We start from the raw sequence: 24,957 nt of genomic DNA on the forward strand, positions 1-24,957 counted from the left end.
GGTGTGCGCAGCGGTCAGTTGAAGAATCCGCATTTCCCATTACGTCGTTGCGCACTTTGTTCTTGTTTAGGGCTTTTTTTCGCTGTAAAAAGAAGTTTTCTTCCCACGCACAGCAGACGCTAATATTTTTTGTCACTTTTTATGGAATCAAACTCAAAGTAAGGTCAGTACTTCCGCGCTTTAAACGCTGCACGCTCATACTCTCTCCCAAAATCGATATGTGATCCATTGTTGATCTGCACACAGCTGTTGTCACCAACGTCGCACTCGCTTACGTCACTGTCATGAGACATTCTTGCAAAAAAATCACGGTTTTAGTAACGCAGTAACGCAGCGTTCCTACGGGAAAGTAACGGTAATCTAATTACCGTTTTTGCAATAGTAATCCCTTACTTTACGAGTTACTTGAAAAAAGTAATCAGATTACAGTAACGCATTACTGCCCATCTCTGGTGCTAAATCACAACAACAGTCATCTCAAGGTGCTTTATACTGTATAGTAAAGTGCTCTAATAGGATGGTATGGTACAAGGTTAAGGGCCTGATTGTTTTAAGACCTTGTATGTGAGGAGCAGAATGTTAAATTTGTTAAATAATTAACTTCAGTCTGTGAGGAGGACTCATCATTTACATGAACAAATTGGAGTCTATTAGGATAGATGTGATTCAAACCACTGCAGCTCAGTACCTTTAATTCCTAGTGTATGCTCTAATCTTTGTAATAAAATATTATGGTCAGCAGTATAGAACACTGCACTGAGGTCAGGTGAAGCACAGAGATGAGTTCATAGAGGCCATAAACAGATCATTTGTAACTTTCACTAATGCTGTCTCTGTACTGTGATGAGTACTGAAACCTTACTGAAACTGCAAATTAACCACTTTTCTGCAGATAATGAGTTAGCTGTTTTAGAGTCTATATGTTGACCTATAATTAGCTTAGATGGTTTTTAAGCAATGGTTTAATTACTGCAGCTTTTTTTCTTGTGGAGTAGCAAACTCATTTTCCAGGTTAAATGAAGATTTTCTAAATTAGTGAGACACCCTTTCCTCTCTAGCTTATAGTTCATCTGCTTTAAGGGGCATGTTTGAGAGTTATACTAGAGAGTCAAGTACTTTTGATTTTTTTAAGAGGTGTCACAGTATTCAGAGTCATACGCAATGACATGTAATACTATTAACAAAATAATCGACCTCGATGGGAGCACAGTTCAGGTAGTTGCTCTTCACTGTGTTGTCCCATGTGATGTAAAAGCTTCTGTCCCATTTCTGATTTGATAGTTTTTGTCTTCTTTCTTCTTTTTTTTTTTTTTTGCATATATATCACATTTAAGTCATCATTAAACACAATTTATTATTTGATGCATGCTCAATCATCCAGGTAAGTAAATCTCCAAAAGTTGATTCTGTTCATCTGAACGTAGCGTTTTCAGTGGGAGAAACGTTTCGTCACTCATCCAAGTGACTTCTTCAGTCTCAGCTGACTGCAGGTTTCATCCAACCTTGTAAACAGTGCATTTGCATTATGACTGAAACTAGCACCACTGAAGGAACAATGGGCTGGGAAGTCAGTTCCTTCATCATTATGCAAATTCTCATGACCATTGATCAAAGACCACTGATCAATGGCCATGAGTACCATTCACAGAGAGTTGGAGAATGGCTGCAATCACAGCATTGTAAGATGGCGAAAGATGTAGTGATGTGTTGGTCGCGAACGGAATGGCTCTTAGAGCGGGACCTTTGACGTGAACGACGCAAGCCAGCTCCTCATTGCGAGCCGTGGGTTGTTGTTTTTTTTTCTTTCTTTCTCTCACCCTCCCTCTCGCACTTTTTTTCCGCTTCACTCTGCATGCGAGCCTTGTGCTTTGCGCTGGGAAGAGGGGGGAGGGGCGGTAGTTAAACTCGCAGTAGCACAGGAACAGAGCGGGAGGGAGAGAGAGAAAGAGAGCCAGGGACAACAACGTCACATTAGAAAGGTATAATAATCCACGTACTCATATGCGTGGGTTACATAGAGAGCAAACAGAAGCATTCTAGCTTTTTAAATGGAAACCTACAACACATACATTAAACCTAACAACTACCACACCCAGACTCATCCATTGGATAACCAGACAAGGAAGCGTGATCCATCACTACACTGCTCTAGAGTACGGTGTCGCCATGCTTCATGCCATGCAGCCGATGCTTTGCATTGCATTGGGTAAGAGTTAGATGCAGCTTCATGGCCATGGAAACCCATTCCATGAAGTTTTCAGTGCACTGTTCTATAACTAATTTGAAGGCCATATGAAGTTTGGAGGTCTGTTATGATTTGGTGTAAGAAAATTGGCCAGCACCTTAGCATCCCGCTCTGTGATTTTAACGAACCTATCACATCATGGCTGAGTTGCTGTTGTTGGCAGTTGCTTCCACTTTGCTATAATACCACTAACAATTGACTGAAATGTTTTGTAGCAAAGAAGTTTTACGACTGGACTTATGTTGCTGGTGGCATCTTATCACGAAACAACTCATGAATTCACTGAGCTCCTGAGAGCGATCCATTCTTTCAAAGATGTTTGTAGAAGCAGTCTACATGCCTAGGTGCTTGATTTTATGCACCTGTGGCCATGTAAGTGATTAGAACATCTGAATTCAATGATTTGTATGGGTGAGGAATAGTGATGTGTCGGTGGGAAAAGGGGGGAGGGGCAGTAGTTACACTGGCAGTAGCACAGGAACAGAGCGGGAGGGAGAGAGAGAGAGAAAGAGAGCCAGGGACAACAACGTCACATTATAAAGGTATAGTAATCATCCACAACTATTTTCAGTTGCAGATGATAAAGGATTCAGAAAGTTTATTCATGCAGGCCCATATGACAGAGAATGTGCATCTTCTTTTTGTTTTCATATTGTAATTTCTATTTAATTGTGTTGTGGTTTGCAGTGTTTTGTGTTGTTTCACTTTAAATTTGTAAAAGGAAAAAGCTGAAAATTTAAATATTTAAAAGCTGAAATGTGAATAGTTGGTTTTTGTATTATATGATTTCTTTATTACATTTTATGTGGAGTGAATAAATAAAAGTATATTTACGGTACCCTAGAGTCAAAACACGTAAAAACTCCAAAACATGTACAAAAGACAACAGAAGTGCTCCAGGATGCTAGAGCGCAGTGTTGAGCTTTTGTTACCTAGTGGCTACACAAGCCAGGACCTACCAACGACCGGATTTGGTGTGTGGTAGTAACAGGTAAATTAACATTTTTTTTTAAAATCATTTGAATATATATATGAGTGCTTGTGTATAAATACACAAACAATATACATATGCTTTCAATTGTATAGTAGCTCTGTTTTGGAAGTTCAGTTAACGCTAGAAATGTGTTTTGGAGTTTGTACGTGCTTTGTCTCTACGGGCCACTGCATATATTTATATTTAAGCATATATAAATAAAACCACTTTTTTTTACATCAGTAATTCCTTTTCCATATTTTTATATTATTGTTAATAATAAATTAATTAAAGCAACAAAACAACCTCAAGAGCCGGTTCGGAGCCGAAAGAGCTGGTTCTCTAAAAAGAGCCGGAAATCCCATCACTAGAAAGATGTACCCTTAAGCCCCCTCCTCGATTCAGAGATGGCTTTTCCCTTTTCTTGTAAAAATGGACAACCGTTGCCTAAGAGAAAATCTGTAGTGATCCCGTATGTGTCAGGAGTATCGGAACAGTTGAGACGCATTTTTTCTAAACACCAGGTCTCTGTGGCTTTTAAACCCCAAAGCACGCTGCGCCAAAAATTGGTCCACCCCAAGGATCGGGTCCCCCGACACAAACAGAGTAATATAGTGTACACTGTTAATTGCCAGGAGGATTGCCAGGATTTATACAGCGGGGAAACCAAACAACCTCTGGCGAAGCGGATGGCACAACACAGAAGAGCTACCTCGTCAGGCCAGGACCCTGCAGTGTATTTAATGGAAATCTATTAATGGAAAAAAAATTCTATTCAATCTATTCTATTCTACCTGGATCTGTGTGAGAAAGTAATTCTGCTCTGTACCAGAAAATCCTGAAGTAGAATGTTTGGCCATCAGTTTGTGCTGATCTATGTAGTTCATGCTAAGTTTAAGTAACCAACTTCATCAGTGTCTCTCTTTCTTCCAACTCTACAGACATATTCTCAGCAGATTTATGTGGCCCCAATAAGAAACTGGACGTGGAAAGTTGTCAGTGTGTGTGCCACCAAACTCAAGACTGTGGTCCTAACCATCACTTGAATCGCAATACCTGCCAGTGTGTTTGCAACTTGCCACCTAGCCTATCCTGCCATGTATTCAACAAGGAGACCTGTCAGTGCACATGCAGCAAGACATGCCCAAGACATCAGCCTCTCAACAAGACAAAGTGCTCCTGTGAATGCAATGAGTCGCCAAATAAGTGCTTCCTGAAAGGAAGGAGGTTCCACCAAGCCACATGCAGGTAAGGAAAGATGTCAGAAGTTCACTACCTTCCATCTGCCGTTTACTCATTTAAAATAACATTGTTGGCAAGAATAATGGGATTGGAATAGATAGAACCTTGTCTTCAATCAACAGCGTGAATATTAAATCTAAGCTTATACATAACCGATTAGATACACCAAAGACTGTTATCAGCCACGTTAAATCAACGTCTTTTAAAGTTTTAGACGCATAGATTTTGTCACAGTTTGCCGAGGCAAACTGCGTGGAGTGTGAAGAGTGGACCCAGGTACAGACATTCTAAAACTCAAACTTAACTGATGATTAGCTGTTTATTAAGGCAGACAGAACAGTACAAAATAAAAGGGCAAAAACAATGCAAACTAAGCAATAACCTAAACTGGGTAAACTAGAAAGGAAGCACGAACTATGAAAAACCCTGGCAAACAGAAAAACAAACAAAACTCTAAACATGCCAATGATGATGAGCATATATATATGAAAACCTGAACGCAGGACTTGGCATGGGAACAACACAGACGACCCGACAAAGACTGAATGAGAACGCACAGACTAAAGTCCAAACAAAGTCCAAAACAAAATGTCCACCAGAAGCACAGGGGACAGTCCAAAGCTCAGTTCAGTGGGCCAACCCGGAGAACAGCAGCACCAGAGTCTAAACAGTTCTGGCAGCCGACCGTGCGGATGGCAGCGGTGTGGAAACAGTTCTGGCAGCCGACCGTGCGGACGGCAGCGACGTCCAGCTGGTGGCCCGGAAAGTGGTTGGCGATTCCGAGGTGCAGAAGCTGGACCAGGCGGTGCAGAAGCTGGACCAGGCGACGGAGCCGCAGGTGGCGTGGCAGGTAGCTGGACGGGCTCCTCGGGCCTTGCAGGTGGCTAGACAGGCTCCTCGGGCCCTCCAGCTGACGCAGATGCAGGACCAGTAGGGGCAGAGACCACTGGCTGAACAGAAGGCTGAGCGAGTGGTGGAACAAATGACGGAGCTGAACACTGGGGAGATGGCTGAGCTAACGGAAACACAGGAAAATGAACTATGGACTGGGCTGCTAACAGAGCTAATGACTGAGCTATAGACTGAAATGCATGCAGTAGTAATGGTGGAGATGATGGTTGTGGACTGAACTCTCCTGAGCCTCTGGAACACAGGGAGGACTGCTGGGCGGGCATATATATATGAAAACCTGAACGCAGGACTTGGCATGGGAACAACACAGACGATCCGACAAAGACTGAATGAGAACGCACAGACTAAATACACACAGGAGGCTAATGAGAGAAGTGGGAACACATGGCTGACACACATGAACATAACGACGTCACAGTGGAACACAGGAACACCAGACCTCTTCAAAATAAAACAGGAAACATAAGACGCTGACATGACAACCTGAACTAGACAACGTAAGACACAGACATGAAACACATGAAGGGCAAGGGAGACTTAACATGGGTGGAAGACACAAGGGGAATCTAATAACAAAGAACTATAACAACCTAGGCATGATGAAAAATGAACTTAGAAAACCTGAAGGGCTTAAACATAAACTAAAACTCAAAATGCTGGGTCAAAAGACCCAGGATCATGACAGATTTGACTAAAAGAGATCACCAGATGCAAAATATTCAAAAATAGATAGAAAATAGATCATTTTGGAAAGGTTTGTAAAGTTAATATAAGCCTACAGGTTTTCCTAGATCAACATTCAGAGACTTTATATACATTTGGACAAGATTTATGTTCAGACAACCTAACAGTATGACAGAAAGCTCTTTTACATGAGGCATAAACCAAACACAGATGTCCAAAAATAGGATATTGTACCTATGGTCGAGGCTTGAGGTAGCAGTATAAGTTGGAATGATTTATTGCTTCAGGGACGGGTGATGCACACTGAAGAAGAAACCAACAGGGACCAAAATAACTTCAAAGAAAACATCAGTTTATTAGTTTTGATTCATGGTCAATAAACTAGGGAAGGGTTTCCTAGAAAGTTGTTTTTGTTGTTCTGGATGCAGTGTTTTCAGTTCAATTTGATTCAGTTTTATTTATATAGTGCCAAATCACAAAAAATCATTTGCATTTTCAGTAGGAAAAATGCCTGGATTTATACATGGTCCAGATGCACAATGACTAAAACTAGGATCAGATCACTAGCTAACAATGAGTTTCAAGCTCACTTTCATTATTATTAATATGACCATTGATCAATGACCATGAGTACTATTCACAGAGAGTTAGATAATGGCTACAATAAATTTATTTTCCATAAATGATCAAAAGTAAAAGTACTTATTTTCTATCTTTATTATTTTGCAGCAAGGTGTTACCATCAGTGTTATATGGATTAATATTACTGTTGCAGATGTTTAGATTGAGTTTATTTTAAGCACTTAATACTTGATTTAATCGACAGCATTGCATCATATTTTATAAAATCATAAGTTTTATAGTGGCTGTGTCATGGTCCTGAGTCTGGGGACCCAGTGTTTATGACAGTTTCTGATTTTGAATTATCTTTGATTTGGTATCATTTTTGGTACGGTCATTTGTATTTCGAGGTTCCTTAGTTATGCCCCGGTTATATTTGTTAGTTTTGTTACTGTGCCTCCCCTGTGTTCCATGTGTCATGTCAAGTTAGTTGTGTTCTCATGTCTGTTCTTCACTGATCACAGTGTAAAGTTTGCGTCTTACCCTCTGTCTCATGTTTCCTGTTTTATTTTGATAGAGCTGTGTCCTGTGTTAGTGTATTGCTTCTTCCCTGTCTTGTTATGTCAGATTAGGCCCAGCTGTGTTACCCTGTTGTCTGAGGAGCTTGGAAAGAAAACCGTCTGGACTTCTTTAAGTTGCTTGAAGACGTTTCACCTCTCATCCGAGAAGCTTCTTCAGTTCTAGGGTCAAATGATGGGGAGTCCCAGATTTAAGCCCTGTGGGATAATCCCCCTGAGAGGGACAAAAGGACCCCCTAATGATCCTCTACCTAATCACATGAGCCAAGGTGTGAAAACGGGTGTAGGTCACAGTCAGCCAAGGTTTCAGGTGAGCTCATTGTGAAACCTAGCCCCACCCTATCATGTGATTTCCTGAGGTCAGATGGCCCAGGATGTGAGTGGGCGCTAAGGCATCTGGGAAGGATCTCAAAACTGGATAGATGGCAGAAAGCTGGTGTTGTAAACCACCAAAGGTCAAGGTCAAGGTTCTTTATTTGTCACATGCATAGTTATACAAGTATAACACACAGTGAAATGTAGCCTGACACGCTCCTCGACATGTGCAAAAAAATTGGGGGGGGGGGGGGGGGGGGGGGGTGTAGAGGAAAAACATTATATATATATATATAAAAAAAAAAAAAAACACCCAGCACGCCCCTGCGGGCGGTTTATCCTTCAAGCTCGGGTCCTCTACCAGAGGCCCGGGAGCTTGAGGGTCCTGCGCAGTATCTTAGCTGTTCCCAGGACTGCGCTCTTCTGGACAGAGATCTCCGATGTTATTCCCGGGATCTGCTGGAGCCACTCGCCTAGCTTGGGAGTCACCACACCTAGTGCTCCGATTACCACGGGGACCACCGTTACCTTCACCCTCCACATCCTCTCGAGCTCTTCTCTGAGCCCTTGGTATTTCTCCAGCTTCTCGTGTTCCTTCTTCCTGATGTTGCTGTCATTCGGAACCACTACATCGATCACTACGGCCGTCTTCTTCTGTTTGTCTACCACCACTATGTCCGGTTGGTTAGCCACCACCATTTTGTCCGTCTGTATCTGGAAGTCCCACAGGATCTTAGCTCGGTCATTCTCCACCACCCTTGGGGGCATCTCCCATTTTGACCTCGGGACTTCCAGGTTATACTCGGCACAGATGTTCCTGTACACTATGCCGGCCACTTGGTTATGGCGTTCCATGTATGCCTTGCCTGCTAGCATCTTGCACCCTGCTGTTATGTGCTGGATTGTCTCTGGGGCATCTTTACACAGCCTGCACCTGGGGTCTTGCCTGGTGTGGTAGACCCCAGCCTCTATGGATCTTGTGCTCAGAGCTTGTTCTTGTGCTGCCATGATTAGTGCCTCTGTGCTGTCTTTCAGTCCAGCTTTGTCCAGCCACTGGTAGGATTTCTGGATATCAGCCACCTCCTCTATCTGCCGGTGGTACATACCGTGCAGGGGCCTGTCCTTCCATGATGGTTCCTCGTCTCCCTCCTCTTTCTTGGGTTTCTGCTGCCTGAGGTATTCACTGAGCACTCGGTCAGTTGGGGCCATCTTCCCAATGTATTCTTGGATGTTCATTGTCTCATCCTGGACTGTGGTGCTGACACTCACCAGTCCCCGGCCCCCTTCCTTCCGCTTAGCGTACAGCCTCAGGGTGCTGGACTTGGGGTGAAACCCTCCATGCATGGTAAGGAGCTTTCTTGTCTTTATGTCAGTGGCTTCTATCTCCTCCTTTGGCCAGCCTATTACCCCAGCAGGGTACCTGATCACGGGTAGGGCGTACGTGTTGATGGCCCGGATCTTGTTCTTACCATTCAGCTGACTCCTCAGGACTTGCCTGACCCTCTGCAGGTACTTGGTGGTTGCAGCTTTTCTAGCGGCCTCTTCATGGTTCCCATTCGCCTGCAGGATCCCCAAGTACTTGTAACTGTCCTCTATGTCTGCAATGTTGCCTTCTGGTAGTTCAATCCCCTCAGTTCTGACTACCTTCCCTCTCTTTGATCTCACTGAGGGGGATCAGGCCTATGCAGAACAGCAGTGGGGACAGAGCATCTCCTTGGTAGATCCCGCACTTGATGGTGACTTGTGCTATGGGCTTGGAGTTGGCCTCTAGTGTTGTACGCCACATCCCCATTGAGTTCCTGATGAAGGCTCTTAGGGTCCCATTGATCTTGTACAATTCTAGGCATTCCAGTATCCAGCTGTGGGGCATTGAGTCATAGGCCTTCTTGTAATCAATCCAGGCAGTGCACAGGTTGGTCAGTCTGGTCTTGCAGTCTCGGCTGATTGTTCTGTCTACCAGTAGCTGGTGTTTTGCGCCTCTGGTATTCTTGCCAATTCCTTTCTGTGTCCCGCTCATGTATTGACCCATGTGCCTGTTCATCTTAGCTGATATGATGCCTGACAGGAGCTTCCATGTAGTACTGAGGCAGGTTATTGGTCGGTAGTTGGAGGGGACCGGTCCCTTCTTGGGGTCCTTGGGGATCAGGACCGTCCGGCCTTCAGTTAGCCATTCCGGGTGTCTCTCGTTAACTAGCAGCTGGTTCATTTGTGCTGCCAGACGCTCGTGGAGTGCAGTCAGCTTCTTCAGCCAGTAGGTGTGAACCATGTCGGGCCCTGGTGCTGTCCAACTCTTCATACTGGAGACCCTTTCTTGGATGTCTGCCACTGTGATGGTTACTGGACCCTGTTCGGGGAGGTCGCTGTGGTCTGCCCTCAGATCCTCTAGCCACTGAGCATTGCCGTTATGGGTTGCATCCTTCTCCCATATGCTCTTCCAGTATTGCTCCGTCTCCAGCCTTGGTGGTGCTGTTCTCTTATTGTTCCCTTGCCACTGAGAGTACACCTTTGCTGGTTCTGTGGAGAACAGCTGGTTTATTCTCCTGCCTTCTATCTCTCTAGCGGCTGGCCAAGGCTGTGAGTCTTTGCTTGGCAGTTTCCAAGGCCTCAGGTATGGACAGCTTGCTGTATTTCTTAGGCACCTTATTTGTCTTACCTTTCTGCAACTCCGTTAGTTGGCTAACCTCCCTCCGTGCTACTTTGATCTTGCCCTCTAGCCTCCTTCTCCATGGAGGGTACTGCCCCTTGTCGCTGTTCAACTTGTAGCCAAGCATCTCACTGATCACTGCTGCCGTATTGTAGATCAGCTTGTTAGTGTCGGTAATCGTGGTTGTAGGTATTGCCCGTAGTGCTGCATTAACATCATCTAGCAGACCTTCTGAGGGTACTTCACGTAATCTTGGTAACCGGCTACGGGGGATCCAGGTTTCAAGCTTGGCCATGATCCTATTTTAAAATTAAAGGAATTGAAATGTACATTGTGCCTTGGTTTAGTGTCTGGAAGAGTCCTGACTCAGTCAATTATAGATGATGTGAGAGGGCGGGTGTGTGTGTTTAGGGCACGGATGGCTTGGGGATAGGAGTCTCTCTGTCCTTGCCCGGAAGATGCGGAGCCTTCTACCAGATTGCAGAAGTTGGAACAGTTTGTTGCCAGGATGGGACGGGTCCTTCAGTATCTGCGCTGCTCTAGTCCGGCATCTCCTGGTGTAGGTGTCCTGAAACGGGGGGAGAGCAATCCTGCAGCAGCGTTCTGCTGTACGGATCACTCTCTGGAGAGCTTTTTGGTCCTTCACACAGCTGTTCCCAAACCACGATGTCATGTTCTGTGTGAGGATGCTCTCCACAGCGCCTGTATAGAAAATCCTGAGGATCTTTGGAGAGACCCTGAACTTCCTCAGTTGTCGTAGGTGATACAGGCGCTGCCTAGCCTTTTTGGTCTGGACCTGAATGTGGGCAGCCCATGTCAGGTCTGAGGAGATGTGGACACCAAGATACTTGAAGGACTGCACCCTCTCCACTGGAGCTCCATTGATGATAATGGGCTTGTAGTCTCTGTGCTGACCCCTTCTGAAGTCCACCACCAGCTCCTTGGTCTTGCTGACGTTCAGCTGGAGGTGGTTGTCCTGGCACCACGATGCCAGATTCTTCACTTCATCCATGTAGGCCGTCTCATCGTTGTTGGAGATGGCACCCAACACCACTGTGTCGTCAGCAAACTTCACAATGGTGTTGGAGCCATGGGTGGCCACACAGTCTGAAGTGTAGAGGGAGTAGAGCAGTGGCGAGAGGACACATCCCTGAGGTGCTCCTGTGTTGATGGTGATGCTGTTGGAGAAGCACCTGCCCACCCTCACCACCTGAGTTCTGCCAGTGAGGAAGTCCAACACCCATGCACACAGACGGCTGTTAAGTCCCAGATCCCTGAGCTTTGTGAACAGTCTGCAGGGCACTATTGTGTTAAACGCTGAACTGTAGTCAACAAACAGCATTCGCACATAGTTACCCTGTTTCTTGTCCACATGGCTGAGAGTGGTGTGTAGGACGTGGGCGATGGCATCCTCTGTGGATCTGTTGGATCTGTAGGCGAACTGCAGCGGATCTGTGGTGTCTGGGATGGAGGAGGAGATGATGTTCTTCAGCAGCCTCTCAAACACCTTCATTACTACCGAGGTCAGTGCAACTGGCCGGTAATCGTTCAGGGATGAGGGTTTGCTGTTCTTGGGCACAGGGATGATGGTGGATCTCTTGAAGCATGTGGGGACCACAGACTTCGCCAGGGACTCGTTGAAGATGTAAGTGAACACACCTGCTAGCTGGTCAGCACAGCAGCGCAGCAGACGGCCGGTGATGCCGTCTGGCCCCGCCGCTTTCCTTGTGTTCACTCTCCTCAGTGCCGCTCGGACGTCATGCTCCGCGATGCTGGTCACCGGTCTCTCGCTGATGACGTCACTGTCCTCGGTAGTCAGGCGGTAGATAGCATTAGCTGCCTGGCTAACCTCGAAACGGGCATAGAACTGATTCAGCTCGTTGGTGAATGCAGAGTCCGCGTTGATCAGCGCAGTGTCCCTGGCTTTGTAGTCCGTAATGGTGCGTAGTCCATGCCACATACTCCGTGTGTCGCCCTGGTGGAAGTGGGACTCCACACGTTCCCGGTACCGGCGTTTGGCATCTCTCACCGCGCGCCGCGCGCCGTATGAGGCCGCTTTGTAGGCGCTCATATCGCCAGTGGCGAGACCCGCGTTGTAGGAGGCGGTCCTGGCGTTTACTGCAGTGCGGATCGATCTGTCCATCCACGGTTTCTGGTTTGGGAATGTGGTGAGAAGATGGTCGTTCACAGTGGACGTAAATGGCTTCTTTCACTCCTCTTTCAAACTCATCTGTCCTCTCTGTCCAAAATGTGAATATTGGCATCCTCGAAAGAGTGACCTTTGTCCTTTAGATGAAGATGGACTGAGTCTTGTCCTGTGGAGGTGGCTCTTCTATGTCTACATTGTTAAGTTTGTGTTTAGAAACTTAACAATGTAGTGTATGCTGTACAGTGTATGGCCAGCCCTCTACATGCAATAATAAAAGCTTTCTTTTCTATTTTCTGGTCAGTGTTTTGTGACTCCTCACTCCTTACCTTACTGACTTGGTAGGTGAAGCATGCTAGTATAAACATTTTAGCAAATTTACTGTATGTACCAAGTATTTTTTAACTAATGATGTACTTTGCAATTCATTTTTTTCACTTTCATGGAAAAGATCTCTACAGCTACACATAAATGCACACACTCAAACCTTCAGGATGTTAGTGGCACTGTGTAAGGCACTGATCCCACACCAGTATGTAGGGGTTTGTTGCAGTACAACGGTGTGTAACACAAGACCCTAGTGTGCTAATGACTTCTCCTAGCTGTCAGTTAACCATTTCCTCTATGGCACAGGAGGAAACGTGCACACATACACACATATCCTTCCATCTGGTCCACTTTCAACCCACTGTGACCCTGTCTGAGTGTGATTTATGAGTAGAACATAACAGTAGGAATCTAGTGTCTGGGATCTGATCATTATGCATATGTAACTATGAACATGCGTCTAAAAGAAATTATGCTTGTCCATTTGAACTCATCTGTGTATTTCAAAGGGGCTTTATTGGTCGTATTAAGTAACAGCAACTAAATATTCTGTCATTCACCACGTGAGACCCTGTGCAGCTGAAAAAGCATGGGCGATTGCAGAATTTATAATGATAAAGTATGTATAATAAAGGATTAAATCATTGTTTGTTCCTTAAACTTCCTTGGCTACAAGGCTTGTCTGTCTGTTTGGACAATGAGGCCTACGTTTTAGGTTATAGTCAACCAAACATGAGCTAGGACATATCATTTTAAGATATGTAAGCTCTTTTTCTGTTGCCAATTATGACTGAGAAATGAACATTTTTTTTATTTCCAAAATAGCTAAGTAGTCAGTTATTTGACTTTTTTCTTATTAGGCTAAAAAAAACTCCAGATAATTTCAAAGAAGATTAATTGCATCAAGATGGAAAGTAAGAAATTTAAACATTCACATTGTTCTGTTGTGTTGAAAGCTCTGGTAAATCTGGCATTGGCTATAAATCATTTGGTAACTCTAAAGGGAGTAGTTTGGGCTACTATTTGTAACCTTTGACCTTTTTAACATACAGGAAAGTGTTTGTCTTAAAGCCGTGTTGGCTGAAGTGAGAACTTGCAGGCTTCTGGGACACAGAACACAGAACATTTATTACACATATGTACAGGGATATATACAGTCCCAATCAAAAGTTTAAGACCACTTGAAAAAAGGCAAAAAAAAAAATCGTATGGTTGGATCTTAACCTGCAACAAGAAGAAATGGGAGTGCGACAAAACATTTTTTTGAGCATGCAATTTATTGAAAACAACGCTTAAACTGAAACAGGCTGATTAACAGCTGATCAAAAGTTTAGGACCACATACCTTTAAAATGTCAAATCTGTGCAAAAATGTGCCACTGAACTGACCGTTTGGACTTTGCAAGAGAGCACCAAAGATGGGACACTGAAAGGTGAAAGAAAGTTTTATTCTCTGATGAGAAAAAAATGTAACCTTGATGGTACTGATAGTTTCCAGTGTTACTGGCATGACATGCAGATCCCACCTGAGATGTTTTCCACACACCACAGTGGAGGTGTTTTCTCTTTCAGTGGAACAATAGAGCTTCAGGAGGTGCAGGAGCATCAAACAGCTGCTGATGTTGCAGATGTTGCAGAGAGCATCCGTCATGACTGTATGGTAACAACTGGGTTTTTAAACAAGACAACGCTACAGTACACAATGCCTGCAGGACAAGGGACTTCTTCCAGGAGAATAATCACTCCTTTGGACCATTCTGCATGTTCCCCTGATGTAAATCCAATTGAGAACCTTAGGGGATGGATGACAATGGAAGTTTGCAAAAATAGACAACAGTTCCAGACAGTAAATGCCCTTCACGCGACTGTCTTCACCACTTGGAGAAATGTCCCCACTCACCTCATGGAAACGCTTGCATCAAGCATGCTGCAACAAATTTTTGAAGAGATCAACAATAACGGTGGAGCTACTCATTACTGAGGTCATGTTTGGAACTTTGATTTCTGTTTTGGGGGGGTTGTTAAAAATGTTTTGTCTCACTCCCATTTCTTCTTGTTGCATGTAGAAGCTCTACTTAAAACACTGTTAAGATGCAACCATGCAAAATATGATATTTTTTTTTGCCATTTTTCAAGTGGTCTTAAACTTTTGATTGGGACTGTATGAGCCCAAGTATATTTGTAGATATGCAGTATATTGTGAACTCCAAACATGGTGAGTATTATGGCATCCAAAGAGTTTAGCTTTGGTCACATCCTACCAGACTGTATTCTCCCAGTATTTCACAGGCCTATCTAAATGTTGTTCAGCTAAATTTAAACCCCCTTCCACATCCCTTTTGTTCTTTAGCAATGGAGCCTTGCATAGTGAGCGTGCATACAGGCCATAGCAACTAGCATATTACTTATTGTTTTCTTTGAAACAATTGTACCTGCTGATTCCAGGATTTTATGTTGCTCACCACAAGTGATCCTTAGTTCTTGGACAACTCTTCTGATAATTCCTTTTAAACCCTTTGTCTGAAATCTTGCAGTGAGTACCTGGTTGTTGCCGGTTTATAGTAAAATGATGTTCTTACCACTTCTGAATTATGGCTCTTTTAATAGTTTTATGGAAAGAGAAATTCTTGTGTAAACATTGCCATCAGTATGCAAAACTAAGGTTGAAAAGGTCTTGAGAGATGGCCTTGATTTTACCCATCATGAGCTGTTTCTTGTGTCTTGGTAAAGAGGCACTTTTTATAGGCCATTATTTGGAGGCCATTAGACAGAACCAGCTGATTTTAGTTCTGATAATAAATTTCAGCCGGTGCCATGATTTTCTGTGCTTTTTTGCACCTCCCTTTCTTTGTGTGTTCAGTACCTTTTCCCTATGTCATTTCTAATTATTACACATAATTTATGGACATCTATGGTTTGATTTTGTTATGTGCGGATTGGATGGGTTGTTATTGACATTAGGAAAAAATGTCATGTCAATAGAAAAAAGTTGACATGCTCATTTAGTTACTTTGAGCATGCCATACAGTTATTTAATTTTACCCACTATGTGTGTCACATATCTCCCCATCTGATTGGTTAACCATCACCATTTTGTCCATCTGTATCTGGAAGTCCCATAGGATCTTAGCACGGTCATTCTCAACCACCCGTTGGGGTGTCTCCCATTTTGACCTCGGGACTTTCAGGCCGTATTCGGCACAGATGTTATGCCAGCCACTTGGTTATGGCATTCCATGTATTTCCTGCCTGCAAGCATCTTGCGCCCTGCTGGGTGGATCCCAGTGTCGATGGATCTTGTGCTCAGAGCTTGTTCCTGTTCTACCATAGTTAGTCCCTACGCGCTATCTTTCAGTCCAGCTTTGTTCAGCCACTGGTAGGATTTCTGGATGTCAGTTATTTCCTATATCAGCTGGTGGTACATACCGTGCAAGGGCCTGTCCTTCTATGATGGTTCTTCTCCTTGCTTCTCTTATTTCTCAGGTTTCTGCTGCCTGAGGTATTTACTAAGCACACAGCCGATTGTGGATTATGGATGTTTGTTGTCTCATCCTGAACAGTGGTTCTGAGACTCACTAGTCCTTCCATTTCTTATGGGGTGACACTCTCCATGGGTGGTAAGGAACTTCCTTCTCTTGATGTCAGTGGCTTCTATCTCCTCCTTCGGCCAGGCTATCATCCCAGCAGGGTACCTGATCACCAGCAGGACGCAGGTGTTGATTGCCCAGATCTTTTTCTTCCCATTCAACTGACTCCTCAGGACTTGCCTAACCCTCTGCAGGTACTTGGTGGTTGTGGCTTTCTTAGTAGCCTCTTTGTGGTTCCCATTTGCCTGTGGTATTCCCAGGTACTTGTAGCTGTCCTCGATGTTTCCAATCCTTCAGTCTGGTAGTGCAATCCCCTCAGACTATGTTCCCTCTCTTCGTTACCATCTGACTACAATTCTTCAGTCCGACATTCCAATTTTATTGCTGTAGATCCTAGTAGGTTATATCACTGAATCGATGTTCACTCTTGGTATACAGCTCGATGTCATTCATGTAGAGGAGCTGGCTGACAACTGCTCCATTCTGTAGTCAGTATCCGTAGTCAGTAGGGCTGGGCTATATCATACAGTTCACGGTAATACCGGTATAATTTTGTGCAACGATAAGAAAATGAAATATCGAGAAATCGAGGGAAAACCAACAACACACTCGGCAGAACATTATGTTATTTACACGGGTGCACATAAGTGGTCCGCGTGTGCGCATTTGCTGTCAAAATAAAAGACGCGCACCAGATAAGAAGTTGCAACGCGAGTTTGCGTCCATATAAAAAGCACTGTTTTTGTCCGCTAGAGTGGGATTTTCAGGGCACATTCTGCACCAAATCTCTGTGCGTTCATCATTTGTTTGAAGCCAGCTCACCTCCTGCAACCACTTTTCCGAGAATACACGCTTCTTTTGTGGTTCGGACTCCTGACATTTCTTTGGAGGTGGAGGAACATCACAGTAATTGCTTAAAGGAGCTTCTTCGACATCTTTAAGAGTTCTAAACAAATGTCTGTCCTCCTCCAGAAAATCCTATGTATGCAAACACGCGTTGCAACTTCTTATCTTGTGCGCGTTTTTTATTTTGACAGCGAATGCGCACCTGTGGACCACTTATGTGCAGCCCTGGTTATTTAGCTTGTCATATCGCAGCCACAGAAATTCTTTTGTCCATGAAACCATAAAGCTGCACTTTCTTTTTGCCTTATAGTCTGATTTGTCATAACTTCTCCGTTTTGTGGTAAGCTTTTCTTTGGCTGTCACTTCTTCACCCTGACCTGTCTTATTTGGCTCAGCAGAACTAAAATATATATGCTGCTGCTTTTACACACACGCACTCACATAATGCTCAGCGATTCTCTGCGCGATCAACCTCTCACATGTTTAAGCTGCGGGAGATTTCACTTGTCATGTTTGCATAGTAAGCTAACGATTGATAAGACGATGTCAGAGGAATTGGTGCGCAAATTATCATCACTCACAGATCAGTGCTGTCGCTCTCTATACACAGTTCGCGCGATTGCAAAGTGAAAGCAAAAAACAAGCGCAAATTCAAACGCGATTTCAATATGTCACATATTGACAGTGGCTCACCGATGCCAATGACATAATTACCCAGCTACATTTCCGAAAGAATGCAAAAGCATTGACATATATTTTTCCTTCCTATGATAGGCCGACGGGCAGGGCAGAGATAGATTTTGGTAGCCTGACTGGAAAAATCGCTAGCCCCGGGACGTCGGGCTAGCGATTTTGCGAGCCCTGTTGTATATATGTGTATATATACATATATCTATATATATATCTATATATATATATATATAGATATATATATATGTATCTGTATATATAGGCATGATATATGCCTATGAGTGTATGTAAACAGCTAACTAAAACTGTACAATACATATCCTGACCTACACTGGACTGTTAGTGGTTTTGAAGCTAATCCTGTCCTGTCTTTTTTTTTTTTTCATTGCAGTTGCGTCAGGCCTTCCTGTGAAGTAAGAAGGCGAAGGTGTGAACCAGATTTCTTCTTCAGCGATGAAATATGTCGCTGCGTTCCATCCCACTGGAGAAGGATAGACTAACCTCCATGCTATGGGACATTAACAAGATTATATTAAACTTAAAAAACAAAAAAACTATTTATCACCCATTCTCCTCAGATCTACTGGTCATAAGTATCCCTATTAGATGTGGGGGCAGCTACGTGTGTGGGCCCTAAAAAATGTGGCGAAACCTTAGTGATTAGGATGAAGATATGGGAAACTGATGAGTTGAAGGTGATAAATGCACTGATTTTGATATAAAGATATTTTTATGGGAGACTGATCTGAGATGAACATTGGAAGGAAAGACACTTTTTCTAAGATACTGTCTAAGTAATTTCTCTTAAAATATTTGAGGGGTTTTTGTATCAATTATGTCGCAGTATTCTTATGTCAGATATTGATTATATAATTTATTAAAGGTTATTTTTCAACTTTCTTGCAATTTCTGTATTTTTCATAAAAATACACCGATCAGTATTTTTGTATCATATAAAATATATATGTGAAATAAAGTATACTGAATGTTATATATTGTTAATTTAGGTTGTTATCCAGTCTGTTATCTCAGCTTTCACAGCAGAACAGATCACCAGTTTATTGCTGGGCTAACACAAACAGACAGACAGCCTTAAATGTTCATAGTAACTGGTAATTTTAAATTACATAGCATGAATGTCCTATGGGAGGATACCCGGAAGAAGTCCACACTGTTCCAGTGAGAACACTCAAACTCCACAAATAAGCTCTCTGGCAAACCATAGTGGCAGCGCTGTGTTATTGTTACAATGTCTAAACACAGACATTATGATCAAGAACCATGTTTTTCCAATTACAATAGCTGCAGCTAGTGACTCTGAGGATGCAAGGCATGTTTGATAGATATTATGTAGATATTTTACAGAGCAGTTGTTTGAGCCGTTTACACAGAAATGAAATGTAAACTGTATACTCTGGCAATGGCATTTATTCTGCCTGTATCTAATCAACGTACTCTGAGTAGATCTTGTGAGGAGGATCACACTTATCTCTGTCTTTTCTGTTATTTAGAAATCCAAATCCTCTTGATTCTATAAAAAATGAGCAGAGAAAAAGCCAATTTGCAGGTTCACAGTTTGGGCAGGGATTGCCTCTGGGGCTCGGCTTTCATTTCAAACTGTCAACATATTAGGTCCAATCGTCTGAAATGCTCATTTTACAGAAAATGAAGGGAAGAACCACTTATCTCTTCTGCACAAAGTTTTATACCTGGTCATCTTTTCTCCCTGCTTTCTAACTGGATGTCACATCCTCTGAGTTGACACCTCACCTATGATGACATCCAATCACATCTAATCACCTGATTTCCAGCCACACCTTATAATCTGACTATCTGACTTTTCCGCATGCATAATTTAAAACAAAGTTTACATTTTAAAATCACATAATCACATTTTCTTCTTTTCTATGTTTTTCTTAACATAGAAAATTCTGTTATCCGAACATTTAGTCACATAATATTATATTTTACTTCATGTTTCATTAAGCTCATACAATTTATCTTCAATTAGATCTATCCTCAGTTCATTCTCACATGAAAATCGATTTCTACATAATCTCCTTTTAATCTAGTTATATAACAATACTTTCTTTTACTTGTCTTTGAAACTGAGTTTGTTGATCACAATATGCTCAATACAATTTCTTTTATTAAAATACATACATTTAAAAAGTCATACATTGTTTTAGATTAGTGGCTCTTTGGTGTCGCTCAATCACCCCGCCCATCCTTCCAAGGCCGTCTTCACACAGACTCAGTGTGAGGCCTATCCTAGAGTCATTACTGTATTTCTCTTTTTTGTTATATCTGTTAAATCTATACCTGGTTATTCTCTGATCTAGATTAAGCAACTAAGCATCAATTAACTATGAGCAAAATCACATTTGAAGTATTGTTCTATGTTCAACAATTGCGACACTTAATACCATTTCTCTTGTCTTATCTTTCATATTCTTGCAGCATTACACATACACTAATCTACCTAGGTCAAAGCTGGATCATGTCTATGCACACGAAATCCAGAAAGAATACTTTTCATTACTCAGTTCATTTTTCATTTAACTTTTATTTTATCTTTGATTAAAAATAAAGTATAAATTATTTACTATTAGCAAAGGAACTTCCAAAAACCCAAGAGTTACATTAAAAAAAAAACGCAGACCTCAGTTAGCATATTAAATGTTGAAGTCAATTCAATTTTATTTATCCATCCATCCATCCATCCATCTTCTTCCCCTTATCCGGGGCTAGGTTCCGGGAGCACCCTAAGCAGAGAAGCCCAGACCTCCCTCTCCCCGGCCACGCAAACGAAGCCTACACATCATTGACGACGAATACCATTGGGTATACTGAATACTCTGCATCTTGGAGAAGATAATAACGCAATGCTGGCCTCTTCTAAGTTGCCAGACTAAGTATTGACTGGACCGGAGTTGAGTGTAAAGAAGCGAATTTGAACTTGAGAGAACAGACTTAAAGAACTTGTGTTATTACGTTTTTATTTGTATAAATCCTACCCATACCTACTTTGTAGTGGCATTTAAAAAAATTTTTACATTTGATTTGGTTTGGAATCACCGTTCATTTTTACCCAGTAAATGTAGTCTTTTAAGTTGTTTATTGTGCTCCTGCATTGCAAAATATAGTGAGTGTTACAAACACTGTCAAAGCCTCCAGTGATTTCCTTGTAATCTCACACCTTTAATGCCTACCTCTCGAACCTAAACACTGATCCATTCTTTTGTAGCAACACTGTACAACACTGTAGAAGAAAGTTTGAATAAAGTTAAAAAAGCAAAGCAACAAAGGATTTTTGAGTTCACTCCAGTAAGGGCTATAATGTTGTGTCGACTTAAGTTTAAAAAATAAAAAATGTGGCATAACATTATGACTGAACTATATATATATAGTATATATATATATATATATATATATATATATATATATATATATATATATATATAGTATATATATATATAGTATAGAAATTGACAACATGCGACAACAGCACTGCATATTTTTAGTTAAGAGAACATTACTTTTAACTTAAAGTATTTTGTTAGTTTAGCTTCACTGCTCGATAGTTAAGTATATTCAAAAATCTTTTGCTGTGTTGCCCTTATTTTTTAGTTAGAAACTGTACAGTTTTGCTGTGGACAAGCTGAAACAAAAGGACCATGAAAAGTTTTCCACAATGGGCTTTTAAATATCAAAATTTGCAAACTTTTCTGTAAACCAAAAATACCATTTCTATTAGGTCTACATACATCCTTAAAATGAGTTTTTCTAGCAATACAAAGTCCTGTGTCACCCCTAAAGTTCTGCCATGTAAAGTGAATAAAAAAAACCCCAACAACCTAAGAACACCTATTTGATAGTACATGAAAGCAAAACAACAACAAAAAACCCAACATTAAATTCTAATACATCCTGAACGCAGAACCAGACATATCGGCTAGCATGTTACAATAAGCAAATACACATCTACTAAAGAAGGGGTATGAATTAGGAACCTCCTCCTAGTTGTTGGATCTTTCATAAGTACTTCAATAATAACTTCAAAGTCAACAGTTACTTTTCTGTATTTTTCTGTGTTGGAATTACATTTAAGAAGAAAGAGACAATTATGAACAACTTATTACATAATAATTCAGGCCCAGTAACTATTTTGGACTTCCTGATTTATTTCACACTCGTTCTCTAGTAACTACATTCCATTGAAATGGTATCGTATGTCGTATATATTATCGCATCTAACTGTATCCTAACCCTGGATGATCTGACAACAAAACGAAGTTGCTCAAAGACCACAGGTAGCGTGACTGACCATTCCTGAATAAAACTTTAATATTTTACCCTTCAGTGTAGTGCACATGAAAAGCTCTGCAACAAAGTTAAAAAGATATTACCTCAACAAGAACTGCTAAGATACCAAATAAAAATGCCATTACCAATATGTTTTATCTTTACAATATCAAAATGGGACATTTCTGAAATATTAGTCAGATATTGCTTTTTTTCCATTCTAGAATGAACATAGAATAAATAACTGCAGTGTATGCACTAAGATTTCATCATTACTTTATTGACCAAGTCACAGTCAAATCATATCACTTGGTCAGTAAAACAAAAAGAAAAGAAAAAAATCCAGCATGAGAACAGGCTTTGTTATCATGAGCACTTTGCTGACAGGCTATTTCAGCAAATGATTCTTTAACGTCTTAACCCAGGCAGAGCAATGGGTACCAAGACCAATGAACACCCTTTGAATTACTTCAAAAGTCCTCTGGATAGTCCACATTAAGTGCATAGATGAGTCCAAACAAAAGGGCAAATACAGTTTGAAAGTCACAGACATCATCCAGGACAATCTGCTTTTCAATAACCAGGGCAATGCTTCATATTGTCCCATCATCTTGTCAGTATCCCGATTTCAGCTCTCTTGGCACACATATTTTGGTTCTGTATGGATGTATGCAGCTGCACAGCACTCTTAACTAATGCTCTGTGGGTTATTGTCGGGAACAGCAAGCAGCGCAGATGGTGCAGGAAGAGGAAACAAAAGTGAGGATGCAGAGCTGGCTATTGCATCCAGCTGCAAAAATAACAGCACAAATCCCTGCCTCCATCTTCCTCACCGACGCCAGAACCCTCGCAAACAAAACGAGGAGCTACAATTAGAGATTTAGTACAACCGCTTTGTGCTTTGTCTCGAAGTCTACTGATTGTAACTAAATTCAAAATCCATCCAAACATCCGCAGGCCATTAATGGAGTTACTGGGCTGGACATTACACTGCCAGGACTGCAACAAAGAAACCAGTAAGGGAAGGGGTGGTAGGCTCTGTGCTTATGTGCTTCAGGACTGGTGCCATAATAGAAGAAATATAGACAGTCACTGCTCACCTGACTTAAGCTCACCTGACTCAATCACCTCCAACTTATCATCAGCAAACAGCAAAGAGAGCACCCAGAGGGCATCCATATTGTTCCAGGGGATATATTAAGGTATGGTTAAAACCTGTACTCCCCAAATTCCACCAACATGTTAAGTGACATGTTGGTCGCTTCAGAGAGACACTCCTCCCCAACCTGGGACAATCTTACCACCTCTCACTGCTCCTCATCCCTGCCTACATCTCCCTCAGGAAACAAAATCCTCCAAGAAACAGGGTCATTAAAAGATGGCCAGATGATGCTCTCCTCCAACTACAGGACTGTTTCGATCTGACAGAATGGTCCGTCTGTGAACAGCAGGACCTGCAGACATTCACTCAGTCTGTCCTTTTCTACATTAAGTGTTGTGTAGAAAATGTAACACTGACAAAAACCATCTGGGTTTTTCCTAACCGAAAACCTTGGATGACGAGTGAAGTCCAGACAGTGATCAGAACTCGCAACTCAGCCTTCAGGCTGAGGAAAAGTTCTCTGCACAACATTTTGCCAAAGCCAATCTGAGTAAGAGCATCAAACAGGTGTGGAGAGGTATCCAAACTTTCACTAACTACAAAGGACAGAACCCCCCAAACCCCAACAGCAGCCTCAAACTCGCAACCAACTGGCAGGGAAGAAGACGGTCTCCACCTCTCTGAAGGCCTTCACCATCATTCCCAAAAAGACTGGCATAGACAGCCTTGATGACTACAGACCTATAGCCCTCATGTCTTTAGTCATGAAGTACCTTGAGCAGATAGTGTGTCAGCACCATCAGAGACTGTCTACCCTCCTCCCCTAACCCACAACAGTTTGCTTACAGAGCAAATCGGTGGAGGATGCCATTACCATCAGATAGCTATCTGATGGTAATGGCGAGAGAGAGAATTTCGACCCGCATGTATAGACTATGTGCACGTTAGCATATGCTACTTCCGGTGCGGAAACTCCTGTGGGGAGCTTTGTTTCCGGTGTCCTATTCGCGCCCTGTTTACGGTCCAAAACAAATTAAGCAAATGAATGAATCAAGCAGTGATTTACATTTCTATAGATGTCTCGGGCATTTATCCAATATCTCTGTAAATGATGTTCATCGACTTGTCGATATTTTTTCCCCCGCGCCTCAGAGCAAAAGAGAAAAGGGATTCAAATGTTATATTTCTCAGCTGTCCCTCGTGTATCGCGGGTGTTATGTCCTAAAAACAACCAGTGATAGGTGAAATCAAGTAGCCAATTTTATTTTTTGACGGTGCAAAACGTTTCATGGACATCGTGGACATACAGTACTGCACTTCAGAGTCACACTGCCAGAGATCGATGCAGCGATTCTGTACTGTACAGGAGAGACGTCACGGAGGAGATCGTCTGCAGCGATCAGGACGCAGGACGCAATGTGATGTAAAAAAAAATAAGCATGCAAACTTGCACTAAAAAATCTGCGAAACAGCGAGGTGAAAGGTGAACCGCTGTAATTTTGAAGGTAAGTCACAACATAGCCTTCGTAAATACTAACGTATAGAAACCGTTACCAGCAATCATTCATTTTTTTGTGTGGCTTTTTTTCAGGGTTTGTTAACATGCTGTGTAGGTGTGTACTTGACGAGCTGATCTCGACATAACGGGGGAAACATCTGGTTTGACTATTCTTCACCTGTAGTTTGAATGCTGAACATTTGCCTGTTTAAATCATGAGACCAGTCACTACACAGAGATGTGCTTCTGAATGTGGACGATGTGTCTTCTGCTGCAGTGATGCAGTTCTGCTTGTGTTGAGTG

At 42.3% G+C, this 24,957-nt stretch overlaps 1 protein-coding gene across 2 annotated transcripts in view; it reads left to right on the forward strand.

Moving 5' to 3' along the window:
* The window catches only part of vegfc (vascular endothelial growth factor c), a 107,351-nt gene extending 86,310 nt beyond the window's left edge, over window positions 1–21,041 (forward strand). The window contains exons 6-7 of one of the 2 annotated variants that reach the window (XM_080880481.1): window positions 4,160–4,466; window positions 18,141–21,041. In XM_080880481.1, the coding sequence (XP_080736607.1) occupies window positions 4,160–4,466; window positions 18,141–18,249 (416 nt within the window). In that variant the 3' untranslated portion in view covers window positions 18,250–21,041. The remainder of the gene's footprint in view (window positions 1–4,159; window positions 4,467–18,140) is intronic. The other variant, XM_080880480.1, reaches the window with a different exon arrangement.
* The last annotated feature ends 3,916 nt before the right edge of the window (window positions 21,042–24,957 follow it).

This window comes from Rhamphochromis sp. 'chilingali', assembly GCF_963969265.1.
Source record: "Rhamphochromis sp. 'chilingali' genome assembly, chromosome: 4".
NCBI classification, from domain to species: domain Eukaryota; kingdom Metazoa; phylum Chordata; class Actinopteri; order Cichliformes; family Cichlidae; genus Rhamphochromis; species Rhamphochromis sp. 'chilingali'.